The 16,482-nt window shown below is 34.1% G+C and overlaps 2 protein-coding genes and 1 non-coding gene across 3 annotated transcripts; 2 read left to right on the top strand and 1 right to left on the bottom strand.

Moving 5' to 3' along the window:
• Positions 1–1,426: 1,426 nt before the first annotated feature.
• LOC145619163 (putative CoA ligase CCL6) lies at positions 1,427–8,300 on the top strand. Its single transcript, XM_081673793.1, has 19 exons — positions 1,427–1,681; positions 3,015–3,078; positions 3,188–3,277; positions 3,553–3,609; positions 3,992–4,040; positions 4,161–4,237; positions 4,542–4,578; positions 4,675–4,769; positions 4,961–5,125; positions 5,494–5,604; positions 5,709–5,796; positions 5,902–5,968; positions 6,068–6,143; positions 6,277–6,394; positions 6,782–7,027; positions 7,154–7,293; positions 7,380–7,562; positions 7,648–7,767; positions 8,080–8,300. Exons 1-19 carry the CDS (start codon positions 1,536–1,538, stop codon positions 8,125–8,127), a joined length of 1,977 nt encoding a protein of 658 aa, XP_081529919.1. The 5' UTR covers positions 1,427–1,535; the 3' UTR covers positions 8,128–8,300.
• TRNAI-AAU (transfer RNA isoleucine (anticodon AAU)) lies at positions 2,813–2,886 on the bottom strand. Its single transcript has one exon. It is a non-coding gene; the product is annotated as a tRNA-Ile (tRNA).
• Positions 8,301–10,465: 2,165 nt separating the features above from the next.
• Positions 10,466–13,478, top strand: LOC145620883 (uncharacterized). The gene is made up of 4 exons (XM_081675606.1): positions 10,466–10,905; positions 11,650–11,845; positions 12,826–12,957; positions 13,171–13,478. Exons 1-4 carry the CDS (start codon positions 10,601–10,603, stop codon positions 13,276–13,278), a joined length of 741 nt encoding a protein of 246 aa, XP_081531732.1. The 5' UTR covers positions 10,466–10,600; the 3' UTR covers positions 13,279–13,478.
• The last annotated feature ends 3,004 nt before the right edge of the window (positions 13,479–16,482 follow it).

Genomic DNA, 16,482 nt, shown 5'->3' with positions numbered 1-16,482 from the left:
TGACATGTCCATACGAGTTCACAACACACATGCTTCTTAACTGGCTCAAAACTTGTTTATTCATCGTGTGTTATTCATCGTTTTCCTCTGTTATTTCCTTATACGAAGTATATATTATTATGATCCCATTAAGTGCACAATATGTGATCCCTGATGTTAACACTTTGTGAGTTTTGACGATTTTACATTGCTCCCAGCTTACCAATAACGAATTCCCAACAAAAGGTTGGTAACAGATTATTTATGTACAAGGAAACAACAACCATTGAACCATGTGATCAGATCTGACCTCTCAGTTTTAGGACTAGAACTCAAGAGGTGGAAATTCTACAACGAACTAATACTACTTGATTTTTGTATCTGAGTTTACTCTAATCCATAAACTTATTTACTTTAATCTGCTAATTGCTGAAAATTCCCCTAATACAATAACTTAAACAAGTGGCCTAGTGATCAATTAAAGTACTATTTGATGCTTTTCACATGATAATTCAACCGTTTTCATCATATATAGTCAAATTAAAAGTTAACATACATAACAATGATAATTATGCATAAGTATCACTAATTTGATATCCAATCAACAAGCCAACTAAAATTGTACTTACACACATACGAAGTATTTAAAGTAATCATTTAAAATAACCAGCTAATCAACCTTTTATTGAGTCGACCTACTTTTCGGCCTTTATAAAAAATATACCGTAATTCTTAATCCATTAAACAAAGTTTTTCATTTATTTTTACGGAGCATTTTTTTTTTTTTTTTTTATATGTCTACTTTATCTTAATTGTTCCACTATTCCACAATATAAATAACCAACTAATCAACCCTTATTAAGTCAACCTACTTTCCAGCCATTATAAAAAGGAAAATATTATACATAGCCTTTAGGGTTACATATAAGCATTAAAAACGCACTAGAAAACTGTGTAAAGTTAGTAAATCATGAAAATATATACACTAATTACATTGATTTACGCGTGTTTTTGTCATGAATTCTTAAGTTTATACCATTTTCAAGTATATAAATTACCCTTAGGGCTACATATAACATTACCCTTATAAAAATATACCGTAGTTTCTAATCCATTAAACAAAGACAAAATTCATTTAATTACATACTTCGTATCTACTTTATCTTCATTGTTCCACAATAATGTGTAAATCTAAAATTCTTACCAAAGGCCCATTTTTTTCTTCAGAAAATGCAGCAACATTAATGGGACATCCCAAATAATAACATGATAAGGGAGCAGTACTAGTAAATTGAATGGCAAGATTGCACAACATTAAGTAACACCAACCATATTTTTGTGCTACTAAATTTATTGCCATCACTTAACTCAACTACCTCCCTCCCATTTTTCTCTTTGAATTTATGCATCTAATTTAATCTTGTTCACTCTCAATCTTCCATACTCTCCACTTATATTCTTATCCTAATGTCCTAAGGTCTATATTATTTCATTTTTCATTAAAGTTATAACATTGTGATAATTTGTACATTATCAAAAAGGAGGAAATTGTTAAAATGGCGGTGTACACCGAGAAGGTAGAGGAGGGAAGGGCGGCAACAGGGGATAGGCCATCGACTGGGGCGGTGTATCGTAACATTTATGCTGTGGATGCTCTCACTGGTGTCCCTGATGGAATTGAGTCTCCTTGGGATCTCTTTAGGTATATTACATTTCTTCATGAACTTTACTATATGCTTACTTTCTCTTAGCTTGATTGCTTGAACGTAGTAAAATTGTAGTTATTAGATCTAAGGAAATAAGGAATGTCAAATGTATGTATGGAGTAACCACGTTTCATATGATGGAAAGATTATCACTTTAGATTTCTTTATGTAGCTAGGTATTGACTCGTGAAAGTTGTGATGTGACAATTAAATATGAAGGGAAATATTTATTGACGGGAATTGATACCAATATGAATGAGAATTTTATATTGATCGATTAAGATATAACTTTAAAATTTGGTTTTGGTTCTTTTTGCCATAATCATATTTGTAGTAAAATGACTCGAATAAGGGTTTATAAATTATAAGAATGAAAATTTTATATTAATATAACTTTAAAATTTGATTTCGTTTTTATTTACCTTAATCTCATTTGTAGTAAAATGACTCGAATTAGGGTTTATAAATTATAATAAAGAGTATTTGTAAGTTGTAACCCTATGGAAATTTCATGTAAGCTAGTAAGGTAAGTAAGCTACAATACAAAAATTTTCTAGGATATAAAAATTAATATGGTCTATAAAATAAAATTAATATGGTCTATAAAATTAATGTGCGAACATTGTAAATCAATAAAGTATTAAAAATGACTCGTGAAAGTTGTGATGTGACAATTAAATATGAAGGGAAATATTTATTGACGGGAATTGATACCAATATGAATGAGAATTTTATATTGATCGATTAAGATATAACTTTAAAATTTGGTTTTGGTTCTTTTTGCCATAATCATATTTGTAGTAAAATGACTCGAATAAGGGTTTATAAATTATAAGAATGAAAATTTTATATTAATATAACTTTAAAATTTGATTTCGTTTTTATTTACCTTAATCTCATTTGTAGTAAAATGACTCGAATTAGGGTTTATAAATTATAATAAAGAGTATTTGTAAGTTGTAACCCTATGGAAATTTCATGTAAGCTAGTAAGGTAAGTAAGCTACAATACAAAAATTTTCTAGGATATAAAAATTAATATGGTCTATAAAATAAAATTAATATGGTCTATAAAATTAATGTGCGAACATTGTAAATCAGTAAAGTATTAAAAATGATTTTAAAAAATGGCCCATGCAGGGGTCGAACCTGCGACCTTGGCGTTATTAGCACCACGCTCTAACCAACTGAGCTAATGGGCCAGTTAATTGAAAGATAAATGCATTGATTATATTTAAATTGTAAAATTGATATTCAACGATATTTGTATTCAAGGTCATCATCAAATCATTCAATAAAAATGTTAATTTCTGGGTTTTAATGATTTCAGCAAATCAGTGGAGAAATATCCCACCAATCATTTACTGGGTTCTCGCAAAATCATTGATGGAAAGGTTAGCTTTTCTCTTTCTTGGTCCTTAAAGCTATAATCTTTAATTATAATTTGTGAATTATGATTATTAATTTTCATGTGTAATTAAACTGTACCTGTAATTTTAACAGGCGGGTCCATATGAATGGCTTACTTATAAAGAGGTGTATGATTCAGCTCTTCAAATTGGGTCTGCTATTAGGAAGTGTGGAGTTAATCCTGTGAGTTCATTTTTACTTTGCAAATGTCTATTTCATTATTGATGAGTGTTAAGTTTGATTGAATTATACTGTCCGAAATTAATAGTCACGTTGGTAGTGTAATTTGCACGGGCAATGTGACAACTGAATTTAAACGGAGGGAGTACAAAACAATTTTGTGGAATTAAAGCTGAATTATGTGTCCTATTGGCTGTAATGATTATATACATATTGTTTTAGTATGTCCTGCGATTGAACTGATCATGAGAATTTCTGGCACAATTTTTTGATTTTAGGGTGGTCAATGTGGAATTTATGGGTCCAACTGTCCCAAGTGGATCATTTCTATGCAGGTATGTTTTCGCGATCTTTGGAATGTTGGTGCTTTGGTAGTTTTTGATGTTTGGCAATGTTGATCAATGTTGCACTTGTTGATAGAATTGCAACTAGTATTTTTGTTCAAATTTGACAAGTTATTAGGTTTAAGTGTTTAACTCTCTCAATATCCGCGTACATACTTCAACAGTTCAACATAAAAGAGGTTGTAATTATAATGAGTTACTAGGCTTGTTCTTCTATAACATGATTCACAAATTGGTGAATTTGTGTAAGCTGTAAGTAGAGAGTTTATTTGGAACATATGGGATACGGCTGCATAGATTGAAGCTATTGTTTGCAATTATAATATTCGAACGCCATGGATAGTGACTGAGAATAGATATGCTGATTTTACAGGCTTGTAACGGTCAAGCCATATCCTATGTACCATTGTATGACACACTTGGTACGCTACCTTCAGAATCTTAACATCTATCCTTTAAAGCTAATAATATCTATGCTTGGCATATGCCTTGAACCTACAAACATTCATGACTAACTGATAATGCTGTGATATGTCATGCAGGCGCCAATGCTGTGGAGTTCATCATTAACCATGCTGAAGTCTCCTTAGTTTTTGTTCAAGAGAAAAAGATACCATCTGTAAGTTGTTTGTTACTGCACTAAAATGTTGTAATCTTATAAAAAATAGAGGTCTATGTGAAAACTTTTAAGTTTGATGTGCTGGTCTAATAAACTATATGGAAATCTATCACAAGATTTTGTGTTTCACAGATTTATGACTATAGTATAGATAAGTAGATTCTATGCCTCGTACTCGATCGGCCAATTCTAATAATTTTTTTTTGCCTGAGTCAAGGCTGGTGTACATTCTCTTGGATAATAATCAAAGCTGTACAGTCTTTGATCCTGAATTAATGATGCTACTATTTTGATATTTGTGCAGATACTAGCATGCTTGTCAAAGTGTAACTACTTAAAAAGTACGTTGACAGAGAAGATCTTTATAACACATTTCCAAGTTTTAGTCGCTTATTTTTCTTGCCATTTACTGAGCTACATTCAATTTTGATCCTCAGCCATTGTCAGCTTTGAGAACATCTCCAGCTTACAAAGAAAAGAAGCTGAGGAAGCGGGAGTGTCATGTTTCTCTTGGGATGAATTCTCTCAATTGGTAAGTGAGAAATTGTCACGAGTTATAGTCCAAGATCTTGCAACTAACCCTGAAAGAAATAAAAAATTAGAATCATGGGAGCTATTTAAATTTATCTCCATAGGGACCATAGCCTGCAGAACTCTTTTCTCAGTATACTTATTTGATAACACTGCTTGTGGGCTAATCTCTAAGGTTGTTTGTTGTTCCAGGGAACTATGGATTGTGAACTTCCTTTGAAACAAAAGACTGATGTCTGCACTGTAATGTACACTAGTGGCACAACGGGAGAGCCAAAGGGGGTGATTTTAAACAATGCAGCTTTTACAGCCGAGGTCTTTTCAGTAGACTACCTGTTCGAGAAGACAGATAAATCGGTAAAAGGCACTTCCTTGCTGCTTTTACTACTTGATGCCATTAGTTGGATATAATTTGTAATAGGTTCGCATTATTCGCTGTTCATCTAATAAATATCAAGTTTCTCTGCTGAAATTATGTTAGTGGAATGAAAGTTGTGCTACTTTATACCCTTCCTATTTCAAAGTGATTATCCTAGTTCACTTTTCACATAAACTGAGTATTGGATTTGTGACACAAATTTTCCAAAGAACAATTACTTTGATATGGAAGACATTAGAAGTTAAATGGCATTGTTGCAGTAAATTACTTCCAGGTCTTTATTATTTCTCTGAATTACATTGCTGTGTGAACTAGTAAAATTAAACTGGAAATTCTTTTGTTACAGGCAAGTACAGAAGATGTATACTTCTCATTCCTTCCCTTGGCGCATATATTTGATCAGATAGTAGAAACATATTGCATTGCCAAAGGCACTTCAATTGGTTTCTGGCAGGGAGTAAGTTCATAATATTCATAAGCTACTACTTAAAGTGCTCTTTACACTTTTTTCTGATTCTTCACAACTTCAATCAACATCTTTATTCTGCATTTTGCTTACAGGATGTGAGATATCTTATCGAGGATCTCCATGAATTGAAGCCAACTATGTTCTGCGGGGTTCCCAGGGTTTTTGAACGTTTATACAATGGTATATATCTGAATATCTGATACTGATGCATTTACGAAACCCCCTAGCTGTCCCCCTCATGATTTTCTTTTCTTAAAAATTGGCTGATTTATATTCTGTCTGAAGGTATTGTGGATAAAGTCTCATCCAGTGGTGCTCTCAGGAAGAGCTTGTTTGACTATGCCTATAGCTAGTATGTTCAAGTTTTGGCCCTTGTGATTTTCTTTCAGTCTGTGAACTTGAATCTATTTGCTTGAACATTATTTATAGCTGATCTGTAAGTGTCAAACAGTAAACTGCGGAATTTGGAGAAGGGATTGCGCCAGGATGAAGCCGCACCTCTTTTGGACAAGCTTGTTTTCAATAAAGTAGGTGGATTCTGTCCAAATATACCTTCTGGTTTTCCATTTCCTTCATTATCAATTATTTATCCTTCGGTCCTTGAGTTCCTGATAGTAATGAGTAGTTTTAATTTGTTTTTATTACTCTGACCTGGACTAGATCAAACAAAGCTTTGGAGGAAGAGTCCGCATTATGATTTCTGGAGGAGCACCTTTGCCACGGCATGTTGAAGAATTTTTGAGGGTCACTTGTTGCTGTGTGGTGGTACAAGGATATGGTGAGGCATGAAGCTTTTTCAAGCTATGTATTTTAGGTTAAGCTATCATTGATTTTAATATATATGAAATTTCAGCTGATCTTTGAACAATTGCATATGTTCAAATGTGGTGTAAAATTTATTATGATTCTCAGATCAGACAATTATTGCGATTCCCAAGGTTCTCCCAACTTTGTTTGATTTAATTTTCTAACTGACAAGTTAACTCCACAACGTAAGACATAGTTCTATAGCTAATAAAAAATACCCCTTTGTGCCAAGTCCTGAACTTTCAGCTCTGCAGTTTAGCCTAAATTTTTCATTCTTGCTTTCAAGAATTATTGTGCTGAGTTCCGCTGTTTTGTTTACCTCTTTTGTCAATTTATAAAACACTTACTCCATTGATAGGTCTCACTGAAAGCTGTGGAGGATGCTTTACATCAATAGCCAATGTGTATTCAATGATAGGCACTGTGGGAATCCCCTCGCCTGCCATAGACGCAAGACTGGAGTCTGTTCCAGAGATGGAATATGATGCGCTTTCAACTACACCGCGTGGTGAAATCTGTTTGAGGGGGAATATATTGTTTTCTGGTTATCACAAAAGGCAAGATTTAACTCAAGAAGTTCTTATAGATGGGTGGTTCCATACAGGTATAATCCTTGTGTAAAAGAAAAATTTTGTTAATGTGAATGGTATCATGGCCATACTTTGTGGCTCTGATAAGTACTTTTGTGCTCTGGAAATGTGTAATATTATTATCTTTTAAAATTTTTTAGGTGACATTGGCGAATGGCAGCCTGATGGATCCATGAAAGTCATTGATAGGAAGAAAAACATCTTTAAGTTGTCTCAAGGTGAATATGTAGCGGTGGAGAACCTTGAGAGCATATACTCACGGTGTAACCTTATAGCATCTGTAAGTTTTCCTGTACTTAGTGCATGTAGTTTAATTATCACACCAAATGAAGTGAAGGATTGGCTGATATGCTGTTGTCTTCTCAGATCTGGGTGTATGGCAATAGTTTCGAATCATTTCTTGTGGCTGTTGTTGTTCCTGAGAAAAAGGCACTCGAGAACTGGGCAGCTAATAATAACGAGACTGGGGACTTCGAAACACTCTGCAAAAATGCCAAGGCTAGGAAATATTTCTTAGAAGAGCTCAACAGCACTGGTCAGAAACACAAAGTATGTAATTTAACCTTATTATTCTTTCTGCATTTTAGTAGCAGGATCTTGATTTTGCCTTCTCATTTATTGTAATTTTGATCAGCTTCGAGGTTTTGAGATGCTAAAAGCAGTTTTCCTCGAGCCCATTCCTTTTGATCTTGAGAGGGATTTGATGACTCCAACCTTCAAATTGAAAAGGCCCCAGTTGCTCAAATACTACAAGGTATAATTTGCACATCTTTTTAATGTAATGTATTGTTTGGAAGTGTATGACTTGATGATCCCAGGAAAAGGCAAAATAATACTTTGTACTAAATTGCAAGGAAATATGATATTTTGTAGTCATGCTTTTGGCTGGGTATTTGAAGCTAAGATGAACCCTCTACATTCAAATTTAGATGTCATTGTACTATTTTTAGTTACTTTATCATCGTGACAATAAATTTAGGTTTGGTCATATCACTACCTGTCACCGAGTTCATATTTAGTATGGCATTGCGTTTCTGATGTATGGCTATTGTTTGGAAATGTGCAGGATACCATCAATGAGATGTATAGTGAAGCAAAAGGGCAGAAGGCATGAGATGAGGAAACAACTTTGTTTAGAAATGAGCAATGATTATGAAAATTGATTTTTTGGACTTCTAAAAGTTAAATTTGGCTTCACCATGATATTTTCTTCTCATACGAAGAAGTGCTAAAATCAAGCTACTTTAGATTGTTAAATGAATTTCCAATACGAAGATATGGGACTTCCTCAAACCCAAATAATATATATTTTGTATTTACTACATATATCATATAGTCTATATGTCAGTTAATGTGTTATTGTTCTCTTGTACCTTGTTTATATATGTATCACAAGATCAAGTGTTCTTCAATACAACAATACAAGATGGTTTGGGTTACCATTTCCATAGAAATATGTTTGGTCCTTGTTAATTGTAGATTTGTAGGGTGTTTAATCGCCCTTAGTATACCACAAATTTGGATGTAAAAGGGATAATTAAGTTATATGAATGAAGAACTCGACTCTATATGATCATATGTAGGCCGAAAAAGTTATAGCTTGGGTAGTCCAAAAAGTACTCTAATTAATAAGCTAAAATTTGATTCATTTTCACAAGCATGTTTTGACTCAAAATGCCAATTACAATCTAGCGGACTAGCGGTTTTAGCATAACCAACTTCACCTGATTTTTGATCAGGCATAAAACTAGTTTTATTATAAAATGAAAGCTCATTATGCTATATCACAAACAAGAGCATCAATCTTCCAAGGGGCTTGAAATATGCCAATACAAATCATTAAGTACCAAAGTATCCCCTCTAATCTCCCAGGAATGAAACTCATCAACATCACAAACAAAAGCATCAATTTTCGTATTTTGTAAGTATTTTTAAATAGAAATATCTTAAATCTCAAAAATAAGTTGTATTATTTATTATAGCATGCTAATTATTCTTGCAATGGAGTTTGTCACATCTTTTGTCCATTTGTCTAAGATTCTAAGCTATATCAAGGAGTGACAAACACCTATTGGTATTTGATATGTGTCCAATATGTGACATGCTACACAATTAGCTTGTCAATGCATTTGCGTGCATTTACAATATGCTACTCCCTCCGTCCCAAAAAGAACGACCCATTTGGGTTGATTACGCGGGTATTAAGGAAGTTAAGTAAAAAGAAATAAGTATATTGGAAAGATAAATTTACATGGGGTTTGTAAAAAAAGTAGAGAGAGAAAGTAATAAAATAATACGGAAAATCAAATTTTTATATGGGGAAGCTAATTTTGCACAAATATTGTAGCAAATTTGTGGGTTCTTTAATGCATATGGGTCATTCTTTTTGGGACAAAATTTTGGCCAAATGAGTCGTTCTTTTTGGGATGGAGGGAGTATGTCTCACCTCTAAAACTTATGATAATTATGTCTTATATTCTTTATACATGAGCATTTTTTTTTCTCGTAAGAAACATATTACTCTCCATCTCATGATTTTTGTAAGAGAAAGTTAGTGCCTTATCATTAATTGATGGACAAAGTTTTGTCCAAAATTAAATAAGAAGAGATTACATGAAGACAATAATATTCTCAAACCTGTTCACAACTAAACGACACTAAACTAGCAAGGTGATGGGCAATCAAGTTTCCATTCCTTGTAACATGCGACCACACACCATTATCAAAGTCTTTGCTAAAAAAATAAAACATCATCAAATAATGGATTAAATTGGGTAGTGTATAAAAATTATACTCCGCAATCAATTTGTAATTAGATTCATTTTCATGCTCTCAAAAAAATTAGATTCATTTTCTCAAAAAAAAAAAAAAAAAAAAAAGATTCATTTTCAATCTTTTTCTAACACTTTAAAAAATGTAAAAGTTATCCAAATAATATACTTCCCCCGTTTTCTTTTACTTGCAACACACCTTTTAGACACGCAGTTTTAGGAGATGATTAGTGAGGGTAGACGAGCGATTTTATCAATATAATTTTTACATGAAGATTAGAATAGGGTTAAGTATCATTTGTAAAAAATTTTAATGAATAATTTATCCGTTTACATTACATAAACCCGACCTCAAAACACGTGCCACAAGAATGTGTTGCAAGTAAATAGAAACAGAGGAAGTAATAAATTTGTAAAATTTATTCAATATTAAAACTTTATATGTTTTCATCTTCTACTATTTTGATTGAAAGATCCACATTCCAAAGAAAATTCCACTAATAGAAATTTTTTCACATGAGAATTGTGAAAATTAAGAAGATTACCTATACGTCACCAACTTCTACGGACTATATTTTTGGGTTTCAAATAATTTCATTTTATTCATTTTTTTATAAATAAAGAAGCGAAAAATCGGAAGCAAAAACGTGTGCTTTCATCCCAGCTTCGAGCAAACTCGTTAGGGTTTGCTCAATATTGATCATATCAATTCATTGATTATCCCCAATTCAATTTGAAGATTAATTTCTGCATTTCCAACTTACTAAATCGATTAATTCTCAAGATTTTTCCCCATTTCTTGTTGATTTAATCAAGATGCCGAATTTCTTCTCAGCATTGAGAACAGTTGGGAGGAGCAGATTATTGCGACAAAACAACATTAAACCATTCATTCGACATCAGAATCGTAAAATTGATGTCGGCGAGATTGGTAATTATGTTTCAGTTCGATGTTTGAGCAGCATTGCTGGAGTTGATCGATTTTGTTCTAGAGATTTGATTCATCGTTCAAATGAATTGTTAAATTCTAATTATAATTTGCAGAAAAGATGGTTTTTAGGGGTTGGAGATGGTGAAGAAGGAACTCTTTCTAAGGTTCATGAGGAAAAACTTGTTCTTGGGTGAGTTTTTCTTTACTTATCATTGCTTTTCATTTTACTTAATTAGATTAAATGATTCATTATTAATCGCAATGATACCATTATTTCCCAGGAATTAAGTTTATGTTTTGAGTTAAGGTTAATTGTATTGCATTATGTAAGATATATTGGATCTTTGTTGTGTTGCAATAGATTTGATGAATAATGGGGTTGAGCTGTATATGATGATATTAGACGAGATGGACAAATTTAAGCTTAGAGTAGGGATGTTAGTATGTTACTCGTACTCGGCGTCTCGGCTATAAATTTAGTGTGTTGTGAAGCAAACATGAATACTTTTTAAGGTTGCTCACCCGGTTCACCGGAGCTTAGCTCCGACTACATCCGGTCATCCGGATCCGACTCGGGTAGCACACCTTGCTTATGGTGGGTGAGTCTCCCAACAAGAGTTTCTGCATATGGTGAGGCTCGAACCCAAGACCTCCCTTAAGCGACATCAAGTTGCTTACCACTTGAGCAAACATGAATACATGATATACATTGCTGATTTGTTTTGTATGAAAAAAAATGATGCAATTAAATGAAGGTTATTTGCAAAAAGCCTGTTTATCAGGGCAAAATGCTGAGTGAAGATTGGTTGCAATTCTTGCAAACCATTATGAAATAAAGCTTTCTCATTGTAGTTAACTTGCATCATTTCCTTGCATTTCTATGATGTTTTGTGGACTGAAGCATGAAATGAACGAATATTATTTTTATAAACAGGTACTCCCCTGAGCAACTGTTTGCTGTCGTTGCAGCTGTAGATATGTATGAAGGTTTCTTACCTTGGTGTCAAAGATCAGAAATAATTCGACATCACCCTGATGGATCATTTGATGCTGAATTAGAAATTGGTTTCAAATTTCTAGTTGAGAGCTATGTTTCACATGTGGTTTTGGACAAGCCGAAGTATATTAAGGTACATTTTTCATTACCCCTTATTCAAATTTTCATATGGTATCCTTTTTTTTAAAAGATTTTATGAAACTTATGATATTCTTAGATTTTTGTTCTAGTGTGATTTTGATACGATTGAGGATTACTGCAGAAATGCAATTATACTGCACACAGAACACTCAAATTTAGACTTTTAGTTATGGGTCTGTATTTGTGCTCCTATTCCTGCGTTGCATTAGAATCCTAAGTGAATTGAGTTTATTAGTTATGATGAGACAATATGATGATGCATGACAAAAAGTTGAGCATTAAGGCCACAAAGATTAGGTCCTTGGAACACTTCAATGCTCTAACTTGTATGAATTTTTGTCATGACTTTTGTCATAATCTAAAAGCAGTGTTTTAGTATCCTTGTTAGTGATAACTGAGTCTGTAAGGATGCTGAATCCTTTTGAATTAAGGATCAGAATTTCAGATATGCAGAGGAATGAGTTTGTAAATATTGCGGATCTATAGGAGAGCATAGACGGGGGAGAAGGGTTGTAGAGATATACTAATAATTAATTTCTTATGCAACTATTGTTTGAACCCCACCCCACCCCTTTCCCTTCCCCTTCCCTGAAGCTGTAAATCCACCTATTATTAATATTTGTAAGAAGAAGGGATCAGCCCCATAATTTGGATAAAATTGCTTGTTAGACCTTCAAGAGCAATATTTCTGGAGGGAGAAAATTTATTTGGCCCTTAATTATCAAGGGGGATAAGTACAGATAAATAGCCCTTGCTGAGTCATTTCTGTCATGGTAGTAAAGCATTGTTCCAGTGATCATTTATCAATATATTCATTCATCTATAAATCTATCTGTATCCCTTATGAGTGATCTATACCTTTTTATGTTTAGAATCTTTTGGATTCAGATGAAAGTAATTGTAAAATGGTGTCTTTAACCCCCTTAGATTGATATGTACTGATATCGCTACTTTTGTTAATGGTACTCTCAGACCACCGCATCTGAAAGCAACCTTTTTGAACACTTAATCAACATATGGGAATTCAGGCCAGGTCCAACTCCAGGCACTTGTAATGTTTACTTCTTGGTTGATTTCAAGTTCCGTTCACCGCTTTACCGGCAGGTAATATATATATATTTTTTTTAATCCTGTATGTATAACTTGTTTTGGACGCCTTTAGCTCCACCAAGAAGTTGAAATCTGAAATCCTTTCATTTTAGTTAGTATAGGAGACTACAATTTTGCTAGAATTGACACACCACACACCTATATTTGATTGAGTTGGATACATACTGCTTGCCTCCTAACAATGATGATGTCTTCTTCTGTATTTAGGTGGCATCAATGTTCTTTAGAGAGGTTGTCTCTCGATTGGTCAGTTCGTTTACTGACCGCTGCCGATTGATATACGGGCCAGGGGCTGCCATTGAGCAAAATGCGTAGGATTTTGAAGTTAACTCACCCTGATACATTGGCTCTAGGCCATCTCTAGAAATATAGTTGAATCAAGTGAAACTCTTAGGAGGCTGTAACCTTGCATCTCATTCTTTAGATTTTTGTTAATCACAAAATTGTTTCTTGAAGTATTATTGATATACTCTTGACAATTTGGGATTCCAAATCAAGCCTTGTTAGTTTTTCAATTCGTTTCTTTTGGCTGCTGGGACTTGATGAAGACCCAATGGAGGCTTCTGATGTACATTCTTCCCTAAAAGTAACGATTAAACAAAGCCATGAGGCCTGTGATCCTGTACAATAATACTTGGGTATGTATAATGTTGAACAAAATCAGTTAATATGTTTCGAAACAGGCCAATCATGTAAGCATAGCGACTATAATGAGTTTGATAAAAGCACCACAAAAGTTGAGAAAGCTTCATGGTTTTCACAAAACCATACATTACAATTCACAACTATTCACAAGGGAAGATGGAAAATGTGTTGAATTTTAGTGGACATTGTAAATTTCAGTACATTTCCTTCCAATCAACACATTTTCAATCTCCCTAATGAATAGTTGTGATTTATGGTCTTGTGGACATTTACTATGCTTAACCTGTACTTCCTCCATTTTAAATGAATAGACATTTTTTTCTATGGTGTTTGTCAATTCAAAAGTTTTACTATAAATATCTTTAATTATTAACTTAGGCCTTGTTGAAAAACTTTTAGCTTATTGATTGGGGGGGGGGGGGGGGGAGGGGGGGGGGGAGGGGGGGGGGGTTGGAGGGGGCCTTGGCCTTCCCCTTGGCTCTAGATTTTAATTAAATTTGCTCATAATTGTCATAAATTTTCATGTAGAGGAGTTGGTTTTTTCATGTGATAGTAGAGCTGTCAATTCGAGTATTCAAGTTGGGTTTGGATTGGGTCAAATTAGGTCTCGGATTAAATCAAGATCAGGTTATGTCGGGTCAATTCAGCTTCAGTTCAGGTTCAGGTTGGGTCAATTTTAGTTTAAGTTATAACGGGTCGTTTCCTTTTCGGATATAGGTGGGTTCAATTCGAGTTAAAATCAGATCGAGTTCAATTTCAGGTTCGGGTCGCGTTGAGTTGGGTTTGGATGGGTTAACAAGATGGTACATTCGGGTTCGGGTTAGTGTCGAGCCGGGTTCTGGTTCAAGTTCAATTTTAATAAATATCGATGTGGCCAAGTTGAACTATATAATTACGCCTTCCATAATTTGATCAAGCATCATCAAGATTTTATTAAACCTATATACGAGTAATAGAGAACAAAAATTATATAAGCTGAACAAAAGATTTTATTAATTCGGATTAAGGGTTTACAGAATTATACCAGTATATAAGCTGAATAAAAGGTCTATAAAATTTTATTAAACCTTCCATGACTCGGGTTCATGTTTTAATTGGGTCGGGTACTAGTTTAGGTTCGGATTGTTTTCGGGTCGAATTAAATCGGTTGACGGTTACTATCAAGTCGGAGGCAAGTTCGGGTCCTAGTCATAAAGTATTGGATCAAATGGGTTGTCGGTTAAGATCAAGTCAGGTTACAGGCCACTAGTTTCACCCCATTGTTTGAGTACAGTTGGCTTCAGATCTTTGTCCGTTAAGGCCGGGTTCTTGGGTCGGGTCAGTTTTTGACACCTCTAGCTATAACCTAGACTTTTTGAGGAAATTTTGAGGTTTCGAGGCCCGGTGGCATAAAGTGTTGAGACCCTAGAGGATATATCTCAGGGTCATATAATGTCGTTTGAAACCATATATGATCATTATATGTGGACATAAACGTACGTGGTAGGCTTGAGTTTACGAAATCAAAGCAAGTTGTGAACGGGTAAAATGACCGTTTAAGGGCATATTGGATGGTTCACTGACCCAATTGGACACCCGAAAGGTATTAGGGACCATGGTAAACATCTCAGCAATTTTTATTTCCGGACGAAAAAGGTCAAAAAAACTACAAAATTGAAGGCTACAATCCAAGCTTTATGAAGAAATTTTGAGGTTTAATTTAGGGGCCTGGTAGCAAAAAGCCTTGAGATCATAAGGGATTCATTTCGGTGTTATATAATTCGGTATGAAACCATAAATATATGATCATTATAAGTTGTCATAAACGTCCGTGGTAAGCTTGAGTTTACGAAATCACTACAAGTTGTTAAAGGGTAAGATGACCTTTTAAGGGCATATTGGACGGTTCCACTGACCCAATTGGACTCTTAAGGGTATTAGAGGCCATAATAAACATCTCGATAATTTTTATTTTAGGATGAAATAATGGTCAAAAAAATTACAAAATTGAAGGCTATAATAATCTACGTTTTTTGAGGAAATTTTGAGGTTTCGAGGCCCGGTGGTAAAAAGTGTTGAGATCTTAGGGTATATATTTCGGGGTAAAATAATGTTATTTGAAACCATTTATGATCATTATATGTTGTCATAAACGTACGTGGTAGGCTTAAGTTTACGAAATCACTGCAAGTTGTGAACGGGTAAAATGATCATTTAAGGGCATATTAGATGGTTCCACCGACCCAATTTGACTCCCGAAGGATATAAGGGACCATGGTAAAAATCTCGACAATTTTTATTTCTGAGCTAAAAAGGTAAAACAAAAATTACAAAATTGAAGGCTATAATCCACACTTTTTTAGGATATTTTGAGGCTTTGGGATCCGGTGGCAAACAGCCTTGAGACCCTAAAGGATACATCTCAGGGTCAAATAATGCCGTTTGAAACCACATATGATCATTTTATGTTGCATAAACGTCCGTGGTAGACTTGAGTTTGCGAAATCACTACAAGTTGTGAACAGGTAAAATGACCGTTTAAGGACATATTGTAGGTTCCATCGACCCAATTGGACTTCCGGAGGCTATTAGGGACCATGGTAAAAATCTTGGTAATTTTTATTACAAGACGAAAAAAGGTCAATAATTTACAAAATTGAATGCTATAATCCACACTTTTAAGGAAATTTTGAGGTTTAAGAGCCTAGGCGAAAAGCCTTGAGACCCTAAGGGATACATCTCGAGATCATATAATTCAGTTCAAACCATATATAATCATTATAGGTTGTCATATACGTCCATGGTATGTTTTAGTTTACAAAATATAACTTCAAGATGTGAACGGATAAATTGACCGTTTAAGGGCATATTGGACGGTTCCTCTGACCCAATTTG

Source organism: Chenopodium album, chromosome 27 (genome assembly GCF_948465745.1).
Source record: "Chenopodium album chromosome 27, dcCheAlbu1.1, whole genome shotgun sequence".
NCBI lineage: Eukaryota > Viridiplantae > Streptophyta > Magnoliopsida > Caryophyllales > Amaranthaceae > Chenopodium > Chenopodium album.
Note: the sequence above shows the minus strand (reverse complement) of the source record. Positions and strands in the feature narration are given on the sequence as shown.

Coding starts and splice junctions, on each gene's coding strand:
- LOC145619163 (XM_081673793.1), top strand. CDS start 1,536: ATGGCGGTGTACACCGAGAAGGTAGAGGAGGGAAGGGCGGCAACAGGG. Junction 4,238..4,541: donor AAGAGAAAAAGATACCATCT/GTAAGTTGTTTG, acceptor ATATTTGTGCAG/ATACTAGCATGCTTGTCAAA. Junction 4,770..4,960: donor GGGATGAATTCTCTCAATTG/GTAAGTGAGAAA, acceptor TTGTTGTTCCAG/GGAACTATGGATTGTGAACT.
- LOC145620883 (XM_081675606.1), top strand. CDS start 10,601: ATGCCGAATTTCTTCTCAGCATTGAGAACAGTTGGGAGGAGCAGATTA. Junction 10,906..11,649: donor GAGGAAAAACTTGTTCTTGG/GTGAGTTTTTCT, acceptor TTTTATAAACAG/GTACTCCCCTGAGCAACTGT. Junction 12,958..13,170: donor GTTCACCGCTTTACCGGCAG/GTAATATATATA, acceptor TTCTGTATTTAG/GTGGCATCAATGTTCTTTAG.